The following is a 17,024-nucleotide window of genomic DNA, read 5'->3' as shown; positions in this document are numbered from 1 at the left end:
TTGTTATTTTATTAGGGGGCTTAGAGTAGGTGTAATTAGTTTAAAATTGTTGTAATATTTTTATTATGTTTGTAAATATTTTTTTATTTTCTGTAACTTAGTTCTTTTTTATTTTTTGTACTTTAGCTAGTTTATTTAATTGTATTTATTTGTAGGAATTGTGTTTAATTAATTTATTGATAGTGTAGTGTTAGGTTAATTGTAGGTAATTGTAGGTAGTTTATTTAATTATTTTATTGATAGTCTAGTGTTAGGTTTAATTATATCTTAGGTTAGGATTTATTTTACAGGTAAATTTGTTATTATTTTAACTAGGTAGCTATTAAATAGTTCTTAACTATTTAATAGCTATTGTACCTGGTTAAAATAATTACAAAGTTGCCTGTAAAATAAATATTAATCCTAAAATAGCTATAATATAATTATAATTTATATTGTAGCTATATTAGGATGTATTTTACAGGTAAGTATTTAGCTTTAAATAGGAATCATTTATTTAATAAGAGTTAATTTATTTCGTTAGATAAAAATTATATTTAACTTAGGGGGGTGTTAGTGTTAGGGTTAGACTTAGCTTTAGGGGTTAATACATTTATTAGAATAGCGGTGAGCTCCGGTCGGCAGATTAGGGGTTAATAATTGAAGTTAGGTGTCGGCGATGTTAGGGAGGGCAGATTAGGGGTTAATACTATTTATGATAGGGTTAGTGAGGCGGGTTAGGGGTTCATAACTTTATTATAGTAGCGCTCAGGTCCGCTCGGCAGATTAGGGGTTAATAAGTGTAGGCAGGTGTCGGCGACGTTGAGGGGGGCAGATTAGGGGTTAATAAATATAATCTAGGGGTCGGCGATGTTAGGGCAGCAGATTAGGGGTACATAGGGATAACGTAGGTGGCGGCGGTTTACGGAGCGGCAGATTAGGGGTTAAAAAAATATGCAGGGGTCAGCGATAGCGGGGGCGGCAGATTAGGGGTTAATAAGTGTAAGGTTAGGGGTGTTTAGACTCGGGGTACATGTTAGAGTGTTAGGTGCAGACGTAGGAAGTGTTTCCCCATAGGAAACAATGGGGCTGCGTTAGGAGCTGAACGCTGCTTTTTTGCAGGTGTTAGGTTTTTTTCCAGCTCAAACAGCCCCATTGTTTCCTATGGGAGAATCGTGCACGAGCACGTTTTTGAGGCCGGCCGCGTCCGTAAGCAACTCTGGTATCGAGAGTTGCATTTGCGGAAAAAATGCTCTACGCTCCTTTTTTGGAGCCTAACGCAGCATTTGATTAAACTCTCGATACCAGAGTTAAATTTATGGTGCGGCCAGAAAAAAGCCCGCGGAGCGTTAACAGCCCTTTTACCGCCGAACTCCAAATCTAGGCCATAGTAACATAGTAGATGAGGTTGTAAAAAGACCGAAGTCCATCGAGTTCAACCTATACAAATCTAAAATATATACAAAAAGCTCCAGTTAAACTTAAATAATCCCACTAAAAGGTGACCCATTTAATACTAGCAATCATATCCATGAATTTTGTTTATAGACAGAAATGTATCCAAATAATTTTTAAATGTATCTAGGGTATTGGCATTCACTACCTCCTTTGGTAATGAGTTCCACAATTTTATTGCTCTTACAGTGAAAAAACGTTTCCGTTGCAGGAGATTAAATCTCCTTTCCTCCAACCTTAAATTGTGACCTCTGGTCACAAACAATTTTCTTGGAATATATTAGGTTATTCCACTCTGCTAGCTCTGTGCAGGGCACATTATGTAGCTGGTACCTGTGAGGTTGGTACTTAGGTGGGATGTGCTGTGTATTACACTAGTATTATGTACCGTATATTAGGTTATAAACCTATGCTAGCTCTATGCATATTGTGTTGCTGGTAACTGTGAGGTTGGTACTTATGTTGATTCAGATGGGTAACACCTAATATACAGTACATAATACTAGTCTAATACACAGCACATCCCACCTAACACATACCGAACTTCCGAATTTACGAATCGAATCCAAACCAAATACATTCAAATTTATTTGAATCCGAATGAATCCGAAAGGAATACATTCAAATGTATCCGAATTCGAATTGATCCTAAACGAAATGCTAAAAAATCCGAATCGATCTAATAGAAATGGTCATACTGGTAATTTCACCTAGGTTAGTAGTGAAAATATCAACAACAAAAAAGCAGTTTTTATCATAACTTTAAACACACATTACCAAGTGCAATTGATGAAAATATTTGAGACACTGTTTTAACTGTCCTTTCATCTCTTTTCATCTGCACCCAGTATATTTCTAAATGAACCACTAGAAATAGCTAACTCTTACCAGATCCATTCTCCTATGATTGTGGGGGGATGTTTAATTCTACAAAACACAAGTTGCTGTTTTTTTGCTATGATGTTAAAGGGACATTCCAGTCAAAAAAATAAATTCACATAGATGAATAACATATTTTAATAGAAACATATTTTCAATATACATGTTTTGCCAAAAATGCTTCTAGTAAAAGTTATCACTCAGCGCACCAGCATTTTAAATATTGAAGCTGTCCAGAGCACCAGTGGGGTTTGTATTATGTCATCAATCAACAAATTGAATCATTACCAAATGGTACAGGTACCTTTTAGACTCTCTGAGCAAGTGCTGTGTTTAAAATGCTGGTGCACGGTGCACGGTGCATACTCAAATACACATTTGAAAAAGCTATATCTTTTATTAGAAACATTTTTGCTAATGCATTATATTCATAATTTCTTCATTCTACATTAAAATCAGTCTGAGACAACAAATTAGATTGGAATTCATAATACAAACGGCCATATTACAAATTGAGTGCAAAATATGGCTTCTGCCAAACTGATATTTGTGCTCAACTTAGTAATACCAGCGCGTGCAAATGTGCGCTGGTATTACAAGTGAGGTGCAGTATTGCACGGAAGCATTGCGCTCACGAGAGCGTGCTTCCATAGGCTCCAATAAGAACCTCATTCTCATGCTGTCAGACACGGCATGAGAAATAGCACAGCGAAGGGGGTAAGTCGCACAGCAATGGGCAGCAAATATAAATATATAAATGTATATGAATATACAGTATATATATTTATCTGTTAATATGTGTATATACACATATTTACACATAAATATATATGTATATAAGCATATACATATATATTTGCTGGGAACATACAGTTCTCATAGACCACCATGTAAAGGCATTTTTTAGTGCTTTTTTTCACCACACCTGCAACTTTAGCCCCTTTTCTCTTGTAAGGTGTATCCAGTCCACGGATCATCCATTACTTGTGGGATATTCTCATTCCCAACAGGAAGTTGCAAGAGGACACCCACAGCAGAGCTGCCTATATTGCTCCTCCCCTAACTGCCATATCCAGTCATTCTCTTGCAACTCTCAACAAACATGGAGGTAGTAAGAGAGAAGTGGTGAAATGTAGCTGTTATTTTGCTTCAATCAAAAGTGTATTATTTTTAAATGGTACCAGAGTTGTACTATTTTGTTCCAGGCAGAAAAATAGAAGAATCTGCCTGTGATTTCTATGATCTTAGCAGGTTGTAACTAAGATCCATTGCTGTTCTTGCATATGACTGAAGAGAGAGATAACTTCAGCGGGGGAATGGCGTGCAGGTTATCCTGCTATGAGGTATGTGCAGTTAAGATTTTTCTAGAAGATGTGAATGCTAGAAAATGCTGCTGATGCCAAATTTATGTAAGGTAAGCCTGAATACAGTGATTTAATAGCGACTGGCATCATGCTTACTTTCTGAGGTAATACTATTTTATATTTACAATATAAAACGTTTGCTGGAATGTATAAACGTTTTTATATATACTTTGGTGATAAAACTTTATTGGGGCCTAGTTATTTCCACATGGCTGGCTTAAATTTGCCTAGAACAGTTTCCTGAGGCCTTCCACTGTGTTACTATGAGTGGGAGGGGCCTAATTTAGCGCTTTTTTGCGCAGTAACTTTTACAGACTGAGACATCCAACTTCCTCCAGGAGTCCCCTGAATGCTATAGGACATCTCTAAAGGGCTCTTAGGCTTTCCAAAATCGTTTGTTGGGGAAGGTAGGCCCACAGCAAGGCTGTGGCAGTTTGGTGTGACTGTTAAAAAATGTCTATATCGTTTTTTTGATCCGTTTTTTCAACTAAGGGGTTAATCATCCATTTGCAAGTGGATGCAATGCTCTGTTAACTTATTATACACACTGTAAAAAATGTGTTTGATTTACTGCCTTTTTTCACTGTTTTTCAAATTCTGACAAAATTTGTTATCTTATATTTGCTTGTTAACTTGATTTAAAGTGTTTTCCAAGCTTGCTAGTCTCATTGCTAGTCTGTACAAACATGTCTGACATAGAGGAAACTCCTTGCTCATTATGTTTAAAAGCCATTGTGGAACCCCCTCTTAGAATGTGTACCAAATGTACTGATTTCACTTTAAGCAATAAAGATCATATTCTGTCTTTAAAAAATGTATCACCAGAGGAATCTGACGAGGGGGAAGTTATGCCGACTAACTCTCCCCACGTGTCAGATCCTTTGACTCCCGCTCAAGGGACTCACGCTCAAATGGCGCCAAGTACATCTAGGGCGCCCATAGCGTTTACTTTACAAGACATGGCGGCAGTCATTTCACCACTGTCAGCGGTATTAGCCAGACTACCTGAATTTAGAGGAAAGCGAGATAGCTCTGGAGTTAGACGAAATACAGAGCATACTGATGCTTTAAGAGCTATGTCTGATACTGCCTCACAATATGCAGAAGCTGAAGAAGGAGAGCTTCTTTCTGTGGGTGATGTTTCTGACTCAGGGAAGATGATGCAACCTGATTCTGATATCTCTACATTTAAATTTAAGCTTGAACACCTCCGCGTGTTACTCAGGGAGGTTTTAGCTGCTCTGAATGACTGTGATACAATTACAGTGCCAGAGAAATTGTGTAGACTGGATAAATACTATGCAGTGCCGGTGTGCACTGATGTTTTTCCAATACCTAAAAGGTTTACAGAAATTATTACTAAGGAATAGGATAGACCAGGTGTGCCGTTCTCTCCCCCTCCTATTTTTAGAAAAATGTTTCCAATAGACGCCACCACACGGGACTTATGGCAGACAGTTCCTAAGGTGGAGGGAGCAGTTTCTACTCTAGCAAAGCGTACCACTATCCCTGTCGAGGACAGTTGTGCTTTCTTAGATCCTATGGATAAAAAGTTAGAGGGTTACCTTAAGGAAATGTTTATTCAACAAGGTTTTATCCTACAGCCCCTTGCATGCATTGCAATTGTCACTGCTGCTGCGGCGTTCTGGTTTGAGTCTCTGGAAGAGGCTTTACAGGTAGCGACTCCATTGGATGACATACTTGACAAGCTTAGAGCACTTAAGCTAGCCAATTCTTTTGTTTCTGATGCCATTGTTCATTTGACTAAACTAACGGCTAAGAATTCTGGTTTTGCTATCCAGACGCGCAGAGCGCTATGGCTTAAATCATGGTCAGCTGACGTTACTTCAAAGTCTAAGCTGTTTAACATTCCCTTCAAGGGGCAGACCCTATTCGGGCCTGGTTTGAAGGAGATTATTGCTGATATCACTGGAGGAAAAGGTCATGCCCTTCCTCAGGATAGGTCCAAATCAAGGGCCAAGCAGTCTAATTTTCGTGCCTTTCGAAACTTCAAGGCAAGTGCGGCATCAACTTCCTCTAATGCAAAACAAGAGGGAACTTTTGCTCAGTCCAAGACGGTCTGGAGACCTAACCAGACCTGGAACAAGGGTAAGCAGGCCAAAAAGCCTGCTGCTGCCTCTAAGACAGCATGAAGGAACGGCCCCCTATCCGGTAACTGATCTAGTAGGGGACAGACTTTCGCTCTTCGCCCAGGCGTGGGCAAGAGATGTCCAGGATCCCTGGGCGTTGGAAATTATATCCCAGGGATATCTTCTGGACTTCAAGGCTTCCCCCCCAAAAGGGAGATTTCACCTTTCACAATTATCTGCAAACCAGATAAAGAGAGAGGCATTCTTACACTGTGTAGAAGACCTCCTAGTTATGGGAGTGATCCATCCAGTTCCAAAGGAGGAACAGAGACAGGGATTTTACTCAAATCTGTTTGTAGTTCCCAAAAAAGAGGGAACTTTCAGACCAATTTTGGATCTAAAGATCTTAAACAAATTCCTCAGAGTTCCATCATTCAAGATGGAGACTATTCGTACCATCCTACCTATGATCCAGGATGGTCAATACATGACTACAGTGGATTTAAAGGATGCTTATCTTCACATTCCGATACACAAAGATCATCATCGGTTTCTCAGGTTTGCCTTCCTAGACAGGCATTACCAGTTTGTAGCTCTTCCCTTTGGGTTAGCTACAGCCCTAAGAATTTTTACGAAGGTTCTGGGGTCGCTTCTGGCGGTCCTAAGGCCGCAGGGCATAGCAGTGGCCCCTTATTTAGACGACATCCTGATTCAGGCGTCAAACTTCCAAATTGCCAAGTCTCATACGGACATAGTTTTGGCATTTCTGAGGTCGCATGGGTGGAAGGTGAACGAGGAAAAGAGTTCTCTATCCCCCCTCACAAGAGTTTCCTTCCTAGGGACTCTGATAGATTCTGTAGAAATGAAAATTTACCTGACGGAGTCCAGGTTATCAAAACTTCTAAATTCCTGCCGTGTTCTTTATTCCATTCCTCGCCCTTCGGTGGCTCAGTGCATGGAAGTAATCGGCTTAATGGTAGCGGCAATGGACATAGTGCAGTTTGCACGCCTACATCTCAGACCACTGCAACTCTGCATGCTCAGTCAGTGGAATGGGGATTACACAGATTTGTCCCCTCTGCTAAATCTGGATCAAGAGATCAGGGATTCTCTTCTCTGGTGGCTATCTTGGGTCCATCTGTCCAAAGGTATGACCTTTCGCAGGCCAGATTGGACAATGGTAACGACAGATGCCAGCCTTCTAGGTTGGGGTGCAGTCTGGAACTCCCTGAAGGCTCAGGGATCGTGGACTCAGGAGGAGTCACTCCTTCCAACAAACATTCTGGAACTAAGAGCGATATTCAATGCTCTTCAGGCTTGGCCTCAGCTAGCGACAATGAGGTTCATCAGATTTCAGTCTGACAACATCACGACTGTGGCTTACATCAACCATCAAGGAGGAACAAGGAGTTCCCTAGCGATGTTAAAAGTCTCAAAGATAATTCGCTGGGCAGAGATTCACTCTTGCCACCTATCAGCTATCCATATCCCAGGTGTAGAGAACTGGGAGGCGGATTTTCTAAGTCGACAGACTTTTCATCCGGGGGAGTGGGAACTCCATTCAGAGGTGTTTGCACAATTGATTCATCGTTGGGGCAAACCAGAACTGGATCTCATGGCGTCTCGCCAGAACGCCAAGCTTCCTTGTTACGGATCCAGGTCCAGGGACCCCAAGGCAACGCTGATAGATGCTCTAGCAGCGCCTTGGTCCTTCAACCTGGTTTATATGTTTCCACCGTTTCCTCTGCTCCCTCGTCTGATTGCCAAGATCAAGCAGGAGAGAGCATCGGTGATCTTTATAGCGCCTGCGTGGCCACGCAGGACTTGGTATGCAGATCTAGTGGACATGTCATCTTTTCCACCATGGACTCTGCCGCTGAGACAGGACCTTCTACTTCAGGGTCCTTTCAACCATCCAAATCTAATTTCTCTGAGGCTGACTGCCTGGAGATTGAACGCTTGATTTTATCAAAGCGTGGTTTCTCCGAGTCATTCATTGATACCTTAATTCAGGCACGAAAGCCTGTCACCAGGAAAATCTATCATAAGATATAGCGTAAATATCTTTATTGGTGTGAATCCAAGGGCTACTCATGGAGTAAGGTCAGGATTCCCAGGATATTATCTTTTCTCCAAGAAGGATTGGAGAAAGGATTGTCAGCTAGTTCCTTAAAGGGACAGATTTCTGCGCTATCTATTCTTTTGCACAAGCGTCTGGCGGATGTCCCAGACGTTCAGGCATTTTGTCAGGCTTTAGTTAGAATCAAGCCTGTTTTTAAACCTGTTGCTCCACCTTGGAGCTTAAATTTGGTTCTTAAAGTTCTTCAGGGGTTTCCGTTTGAACCTCTTCATTCCATAGATATCAAACTTTTATCTTGGAAAATTCTTTTTTTTGGTAGCTATTTCCTCGGCTCATAGAGTTTCCGAGTTATCTGCCTTACAATGTGATTCTCCTTATCTGATCTTCCATGCAGATAAGGTAGTTCTGCGTACCAAACCTGGGTTTTTACCTAAGGTGGTATCTAATAAGAATATCAATCAAGAGATTGTTGTTCCGTCTTTGTGTCCTAATCCTTCTTCAAAGAAGGAAAGTCTATTACACAATCTGGACGTGGTTCGTGCTTTAAAGTTTTACTTACAAGCTACTAAAGATTTGAGACTGCTGGCCAGCAGCCTCCAGAAAGGATTACAGCTCATTCTACTTGAGCTGTGGCTTCCACATGGGCCTTTAAAAATGAGGCTTCTGTTGAACAGATTTGCAAGGCGGCGACTTGGTCTTCGCTTCATACTTTTTCAAAATTCTACAAATTTGATACTTTTGCTTCTTCGGAGGCTATTTTTGGGAGAAAGGTTTTACAGGCAGTGGTACCTTCCGTTTAAGTACCTGCCTTGTCCCTCCCTTCATCCGTGTACTTTAGCTTAGTATCCCACAAGTAATGGATGATCTGTGGACTGGATACACCTTAAAAGAGAAAACATAATTGATGCTTACCTGATAAATTTATTTCTCTTGTGGTGTATCCAGTCCACGGCCCGCCCTGTCATTTTAAGGCAGGTGTTTTTTAATTTTAAACTACAGTCATCACTGCACCCTATGGTTTCTCCTTTCTCTGTTTGTTTTCGGTCGAATGACTGGATATGGCAGTTAGGGGAGGAGCTATATAGACAGCTCTGCTGTGGGTGTCCTCTTGCAACTTCCTGTTGGGAATAAGAATATCCCACAAGTAATGGATGATCCGTGAACTGGATACACCACAAGAGAAATAAATTTATCAGGTAAGCATAAATTATGTTATAACTGCTTCATGCTGTTACTTTATTAAAAAATAAAGATGCTTTTTTTAAAAAAAAGATTAATACACTGAAATTTGGGGGCAATAGGGGGACATTTAGAAAATTAACCAGAGGTCTAACCTTAATTTTCTGAGCGCTAATTGCTACCGCAAGGTCATGGTAGCAATAACCAGCCACTTGTAATGGCTGGTTAATTATTGCCCGTTTAAGTGCATGCAATATATTATGGCTCCACTTGTAATCTGGGCCAAAATAAGAAAAATGCTTAAAGTTTAAAATATTTGTTTTGCTAACTAGACATTTTGTTGAATTGTTTAAAAAAAAAAAAAAAAAAAAAAGAAATAGTAAAATAAATAATGGTAAGTCATCTGCTTTATAAGCCCTCTAATTATAGTTGATATTATTAGATTTCCTATCTATGCCAATTGTGTCATGAGACTTCATTCAAGCATGAGTGAGAAATTGTTTTATGTCTCATGAAACTTTAGCCTGACGGGTTTTTTTTTTTAAACCACAAGTTAAATGGCGTAATTAACAATTTGCAGCTGTTGTATGACTTATGTAGATTAAGTTGAAGAGTGTCAGAATAACATTAGCCAAAAAAAAACCCATACACTTTTCATTAGTCTAAGTGACAAATCAGTAACTGTAAACTAATACAGATGAGGCAAGTATGTTCTGCTTTACCAAATAAAACTTTTACTACATAGGCTGGGTAAAAATATGTGAAGAAAAGCAGAAAAGTGTCTGAGATGTTTAAGCTAAACACTAGTGACAATCAGGGTCACCCTTAACATTTGCAGGGCCCTGGGTGAGACACATTTTTGGGGCCCCTCAGCCCAGCACCCTTATTCCTCTACCCTTGTATACTGTGCCCCCTGTGTGGCCCACCCAGTCCCAATTGTCAGTGTTACCTATATAAAGAATAATACTAGGGGGTCAATTTATTAATGTGCGAGTGGACATGATACAATGTAGCGTATTATGTCCGCTGCACAACGGTAAATGCCGACAGCATACGCTGTCTTTATTTATCATTGCACCAGCAGTTCTTGTGAACAGCTGATGCAATGCCGCCCCCTGCAGATTTGCGGCCAATCGACCGCTAGCAGGGAGTGTCAATCAACCCAATTGTATTCGATTGAGTTGATTTCTGTCCACCGTCGCAGTCTTTAGACCGCTGCTTCATAACTTCTGTTTCCGGCGAGCCTACGGAGCTTGATAAATTGACCCCAATACTGCAACTTAAAATGAGTAGAATCCGATTTGTACCTGTCCCTTGTCACATTTGTTAATTGCAAGTCGATCTCCATTATCAAAACAGCAGCAATTGTCTCCTAACTGTTCTACTGTGGACACCAACATCACATAAATGCCTTCAAAACATGACCGAACAAACTGATTAAATGACCAACATTTTAACAACTCATAAAATGTCTCATTAATGAAACTATAACAGTATTGAAGTATACATTTATTATTATTTTGCTGTAAAATACATCTGAAAATTGTTCTCCTAGGGAGTTTCTCCTAGGGAGGTTTGGGTTAATACTGTTATTTAATTTTCTGTGAACTAATGTTTACCTAACCCCATCTTGTGTCTATTCATTTGATCTTTTAGGATGGATTATCAGTTTTGTATGATAAGAAAAGCTTTCTTTATAATTGCAGTTTGCATACTAGGTGGTGTGAATATTATTGTATATGTATAAATATATATTTATACTTAGGTATAAGATGGAGATTAGAAAGAAATATGTATTTTTGTTTAAACACCAGTATAATAAATTCGTTTTTTAATTGACTAAGCTGAATTAGTGCTAAACCACCTTAAAGGGACAGTCTAGTCTGAATTAAACTTTCAAGATCCAAATAAGGAATGCAATTTTAAACAACTTTCCAATTTACTTTTGTCATCAAATTTGCTTTGTTCGCTTGGTATTCTTAGTTGACAGCTAAACCTAGGTAGACTCATATGCTAATGTCTAAGTCCTTGAAGGCCACATCTTATTTGAATGCATTTTACAGTGTTTCACAGATAGAGGGTGCTAGTTCATGTGTGCCATATAGATACCATTGTTCTCACGCCCGTGTAGTTATTTAAGAGTCAGCACTAATTGCCTGAAACAGTCTGCAGAAGTTTAGATACAAGGTAATTACAGAGGTAAAAAGTATATTAATATAACAGTGTTAGTTATCCAAAACTGGAAAAGTAAATAAAAGGATTATTTATCTTTTGAAACATATTTTTACTGTCCCTTTAACGTTGAAAAATGTCACACAAACGGCCCAAAATTTTCTTTTAAAAGTGGTAAATGAAAATTCTGTAGAATTTGAAGTAAAAAAAAGTTGACAATATTCCAAAAAATATTTTCATATTCAACTGCATATGAGCATATTCATATTTAAAGGGACATTCCAGCCAAAATTTCAGTTTTGAATAGATTTTTTTCTAATAAACATGTATTAGTAAAAATGCTTCCAATAAAAACTATAGCTGTTTCAAAAGTGTATTTAAGTATGCGCTGTGCACCAGCATTTTAAACACAGCACTTGCTAAGAGAGCCCAAGGTGCTTGTACCATCTGGTAATGACTCAATTTGTTAACTGCTGACATGATACAAGCCCCCACTGGCACTTTGAGCAGCTGTAGTATTTTAAATGCTGGTGCACTGAGAATATCTAGCTATTTCTTTACATGCACTTGCAGAGAATAATGCTAACACTAAAACAGTGATATCTTTAAAGGGACAGTAGACACCAATTTTCATTTAAAGGGACAGTCAACAACAGAATTTTTTGTTGTTTAAAAGGATAGATAATCCCTTTATTACCCATTTCCCAGTTTTGCATAACCAACAGTTATAATAAAATATGTTTTACCTCTGTAATTACCTTGTATTTAAGCCTCAGCAGACTGCCCCCTTATTTCAGTTATTTTGACAGAGATGCATTTTAGTCAGTGGTCACTTCTTGGTAACTTCACGTGCATGAGCTCAATGTTATCTATATAAAACACATGAACTAATGCCCTCTAGTGGTGAAAACTGTCAAAATGATTTCAGATTAAAGTCAGCCTTCAATGTCTAAAAAATTAGCATATGAACCTCCTAAGTTTAGTTTTCTACTAAGAATACCAAGAGAACAAAGCAAAATCGGTTATAAAAGTAAATTGGAAAGTTGTTTAAAATGACATGCTCTATCTGAATCATGAACTTTTTTTGGACTTGACTGTCTCTTTAACTGCATGTAATAGACACTACTTTAAAGAATAATATGCACAGATACTGATATAAAAATCCAGTATAAAACCGTGTAAAAACGTTCTTAGAAGCTCCCAGTTTAGCTCTGTTGAAAAGGTTAGCTGGAACACCCACTGCAAGTGGTTGTATAGCAAAAACAGTAGACCCCCCTTCCTCTGCATGAAAAGACTCTTTACACAAACAGAAGCAAACTGGAGTAGGTATACATCAGTATACTTCTAAAACTTTGGGGCTTGGTTAAGAGTCTGAAAATCAGCGTAATGTTATTTAAAGATAAGCAAAACTGTCCATTTTTTTAAAAAAAAACCTGTATAGGTTATATAAATGGATCATCTACAAAACATTTATGCAAATACAAATCTAATGTATAATGTCCCTTTAATATAACCTGTTTAGGACATTTTATAGGATATTCTAACTGTACTATACTCTTAATGTGATTATAATATGTTTAGGATATTTTATAAAATGCTTAGTATATTCTTACTATATCATAAAGCCAAATTTGTGGTATAGTGTTTTAAATTAGATTAAATTGTGAATTTACATAAACATATTTACTGTACAAAGTATTTTATACCACTACTTGGTTAATATTCATTGTTAGTTATATAATGGCTACAGATTATAATTAAATAAATAAATAATAATGAATAAAAATAAAAGACCTCTACTATCTTATTTCAGTAAGTAAATTTGTACACAGTTCTCAGATGTGGATATGAATCCCAACTGGATATGTCAGCTTAGTACATGAAAATCCTCAACTTCCAGATTTACTTTTGATGGCTGCTGTGTGTATTTGTTCTCTAAAGTTTATTAAAGAAAGCACAGAAAAACTTCAGGGAAGTTTTATAAAAAAAATAATTTAAAAAAAGGAAAGAAAAAGCAAAGTCTGTAAACACAAACCACCAGATAAAATAGAAACAAAGAAGGATCAAGTAGGCTCAAGAAATGCTGAAACTACGTGCAGAGAATTCAGGAACACAGTGCATAGACTTTATCCTCAGAGGATTTAGCAAGGTTTAGTTAATCTGTAAATAAATATTTAGATTGTTTTGCATAGTTCTTTTTTTTATCACACCAAGAACCATTATCAATAAATATAGTTTTGGTCATTTAATTTATTTTGTTGTCTATTTTGTCAATGAAAATAAAGCATTTTCTTGTTTCTTAATGTCACGTCTCGCCTTTTGTCTGTATAGTGTAATTTGATATGTTGTCTAGCGTAGAGATAAGATTATCAAGCCAGTATTTTACATCTAAACAACTTTACAAATGCTTTGTAACATCTGTTATTTGTAGAACAATTCAAATACTTTTCTACTTTAATAAATAATAAAAAAACTTCCCTAACTGAAAAATATTGTGAATATTTTTATATATATATGTATATATAAAATAAATGTGTGTATATGTGTGTGTATATATATATATATGTATATATAAAATAAATGTGTGTATATGTGTGTATATATATATGTGTGTGTATATAAAATAAATGTGTATATATATATATATATATATATATATATATATATAATTTAAAGAACTATAAAAGTCTTAAGTTGCTATAGTAGTTTTGGATTAAGCATAGTAATAATGGAAAAACAGCATCAACATTAATTAAATATTTATTATTACATTTGCAAGGCACATGGGTATGGACAGCTTGGAGTGCATTTTTTGGAACTTTGATATTAGGGAACATTTTTTTATATACCTTTCCAACTTTTATGTAGGAAATACAGTAGATTTGCATAATAAACAAATGCATGATAAATAGACAATACAATAGCTCTTAGGGGCATATTTATCAAGCTCCGTATGGAGCTTGATGCCCCATGTTTCTCGCGAGCCTTCAGGCTCACTGGAAACACAAGTTATGAAGCTTCATAACCTGTCCATCTGCTCTGAGGCGGCGGACAGACATTGCCAGTAATCAACCCGATCGAATGCGATCGGGTTGATTGACACCCCCTGCTAGCGACCGATTAGCTGCAAATCTGCATTGGGAGGCATTGCACAAGAACTGCTGGTGCAATGATAAATGCTGACAGTGTATGCTGTCTGCATTTATCGATGTGCAGCAGACATGATCCGCAATATCGGATCATGTCCGCTCGCACAATGATAATTCGGTCCCTTAGTCTGAACTTCAAATGAGCAGTAGATTTTTTTCCGACAAATTTCAAAGTTATGTATATTTCCACTCCCCCTGTATCATGTGACAGCCATCAGCCAATCACAAATGCATATACGTATGTTCTGTAAAATCTTGAACATGCTCAGTAGGAGCTGGTGACTCAAAAAGTGTAAATATAAAAAGACTGTGCACATTTTGTGAATAGAAGTAAATTGGAAAGTTGTTTAAAATTACATGTTCTATCTGAATCATAAAAGTTTAATTTTTACTTGTCCCTTTAAGCAAATTCATTGCAAGGAAATAAGCTATTTTTAGGTAGGAGTATATACTGCATTTTTCTGCAATTTTGAGATCTGTAGATTTTGAAACACAGTAATTACAGAATCTGTATATATTTACACTAACGTTTTCATGGTACTAATGCTTTTTAGTTATGTCATAAATCTAACCAAATTATGTGATAAATTGAAGTTATTATGAGGAATAAATACTTATTGACGTGTGGTAATATCTATTTTTAATATACGTTTTAGCATCCCTGTAGATAATAATTTTGCATTTCAAAAGACAAATATTTATTCAATAGGCTTGTTAAATAAAGGTACACTTAATGCTTTATTGTCAGTACCAGCTGGACAAAACTGTCTTAATATAGTTCCTAACTGCCAAAGGATATTTTAGATGCATTTGTGTAAAATTTAAAATAAAACCTTTTAATGTGTAATTATTTGCACATAACATATCAAAGCAAAAATGTAACTAAATATAGTAAAATTATGTAACAACGAACTACTATACCTCTTAATTGGTCTATATGAATGTATTAAATGTATAGGACAGCATCATTTTATTTTTAGTCTTTTTATGTATTGTTACATTTGATGGTTTTAGACAGTAGTGTTTTATTATAAGCACACATTTGATGTTCATGTTATTGATGAAGCCAGAAGTGCTGCCTGTGCTTGTATAATATGACATCATCAAATGACATCACCACTGATATCCTTGATGGACGTAATAGCCGCCCATTTACCTGATGCAACACTGAATGTTAAGTATAATATTTTAATGATGCAGTTTAATTGTCCAGCCAAAGATAAAAATAAACAAGGCATTGGCGATTGCTGGAAACAAAGCCAAAAGAATATAAAAAGCAAGATTTAACCTATTTGAAATTCTTAGAATTTAAAAAAGGACTCATTGGAATTAAGATCGTCTAAATATATACAAAAACATGTTGCATATCTCATTTTAACAAGTTGTCTTTTACTACTATCAATCTAAGAGGATTTAACTCATACACACTCAAGCAGTTTGTGGAAATGTATATAGTGTAATATAGTCTCACCATTGATATATATATATATATATATATATATATATATATATATATATATATATATATATAAAATCAATGGTGAGACTATATTACACTATATACATTTCCACAAACTGCTTGAGTGTGTATGAGTTAAATCCTCTTAGATTGATAGTAGTAAAAGACAACAGTATAACAACATTGATATTATCCATTATTAATTATCAATTTTGGATAAACTTCATTTTGTCAATCATATGTTTTATTTCTCTGCTCATTATGACATTTATGTTGGTCCCATATACTTATAGTTAACTTGTTTGATTTGTACTTTAGCTATTATTTCTGCACTTACCATGTAAAATGAATAAAGTATATGCACATTGTAATTACAAAGTATTTTCAGATTTAAATTAAACTATGTAAAACATTTAGCTGATATGTTGTTTGATTCACACTGAAAACTTATTTTTCCTAATCCTGATGTATTTTTTCATCTAAAGTAACAAACATTATTAATTTTGTATAAAGTGAACCACAATTAAGTAAAAAATAAAAAATAAATAAATAAAATGTTGCTTTTTAAAAGATGCACACAGGAAATAACTGCATTTTTTTTTAGGAAATATATTTGAATGTTCTATAGAAAAATAATGAACACATTCACTCACCTTATCTACAACACATATCTGTTTTTTGCTTTCAGTGTCTAGTATTTCAACCTCATAGTAAGGTACTTTAGAATGTCTAAGTGCCTGGGGTGATCGTAACTGTCCAGCAGAAATTAAAAACTGTGAAAAAGTTATAAAAGGCTTCCTTTCATTAGACTGTCGTTCTCCTTGCAGAGCCATGCCTGTTTGGTAGGCTTGAAGACTGAGATTATTTTTTGCATGCATTGCAACTGGGCACTCAACACAAACCTTTAATGTCATTGAACAACTATTTGCCAAAATAAAGAAACCCCCAGCCTCTTCACAATTTAAATAAAGGGGTGGATAACTGATAAATAGGTCAAGAAGAATCCTATAACAACAATAGCTTTCTAATCTATGTCTATTTTTAACATGTCTGCAACTTTATAATTACCGGCTTCATTTTTTACCTAATCTTATTTTCTAATACTGTTATTAATTAATTTCTTTTAATTTCTATTGTTAAATATATTAGGCATCATTTTTATTTATTTTCCTTTTTTTTCTGAAAAATACCTGTTTTTACCAATATTCTACGTAAAAT

General features: G+C 36.3%; 1 protein-coding gene across 1 annotated transcript in view; it reads right to left on the bottom strand.

The window, feature by feature from the left end:
• Positions 1-16,639, bottom strand: part of TECRL (trans-2,3-enoyl-CoA reductase like) — a 1,178,878-nt gene extending 1,162,239 nt beyond the window's left edge. Inside the window, exon 1 of the mRNA XM_053700120.1 lies at positions 16,460-16,639. Within this exon, the coding sequence (XP_053556095.1) occupies positions 16,460-16,639 (180 nt within the window). The remainder of the gene's footprint in view (positions 1-16,459) is intronic.
• Positions 16,640-17,024: the final 385 nt, after the last annotated feature.

The sequence above is a fragment of the Bombina bombina genome, chromosome 2 (assembly GCF_027579735.1).
Source record: "Bombina bombina isolate aBomBom1 chromosome 2, aBomBom1.pri, whole genome shotgun sequence".
Lineage (NCBI taxonomy): Eukaryota > Metazoa > Chordata > Amphibia > Anura > Bombinatoridae > Bombina > Bombina bombina.
Note: the sequence above shows the minus strand (reverse complement) of the source record. Positions and strands in the feature narration are given on the sequence as shown.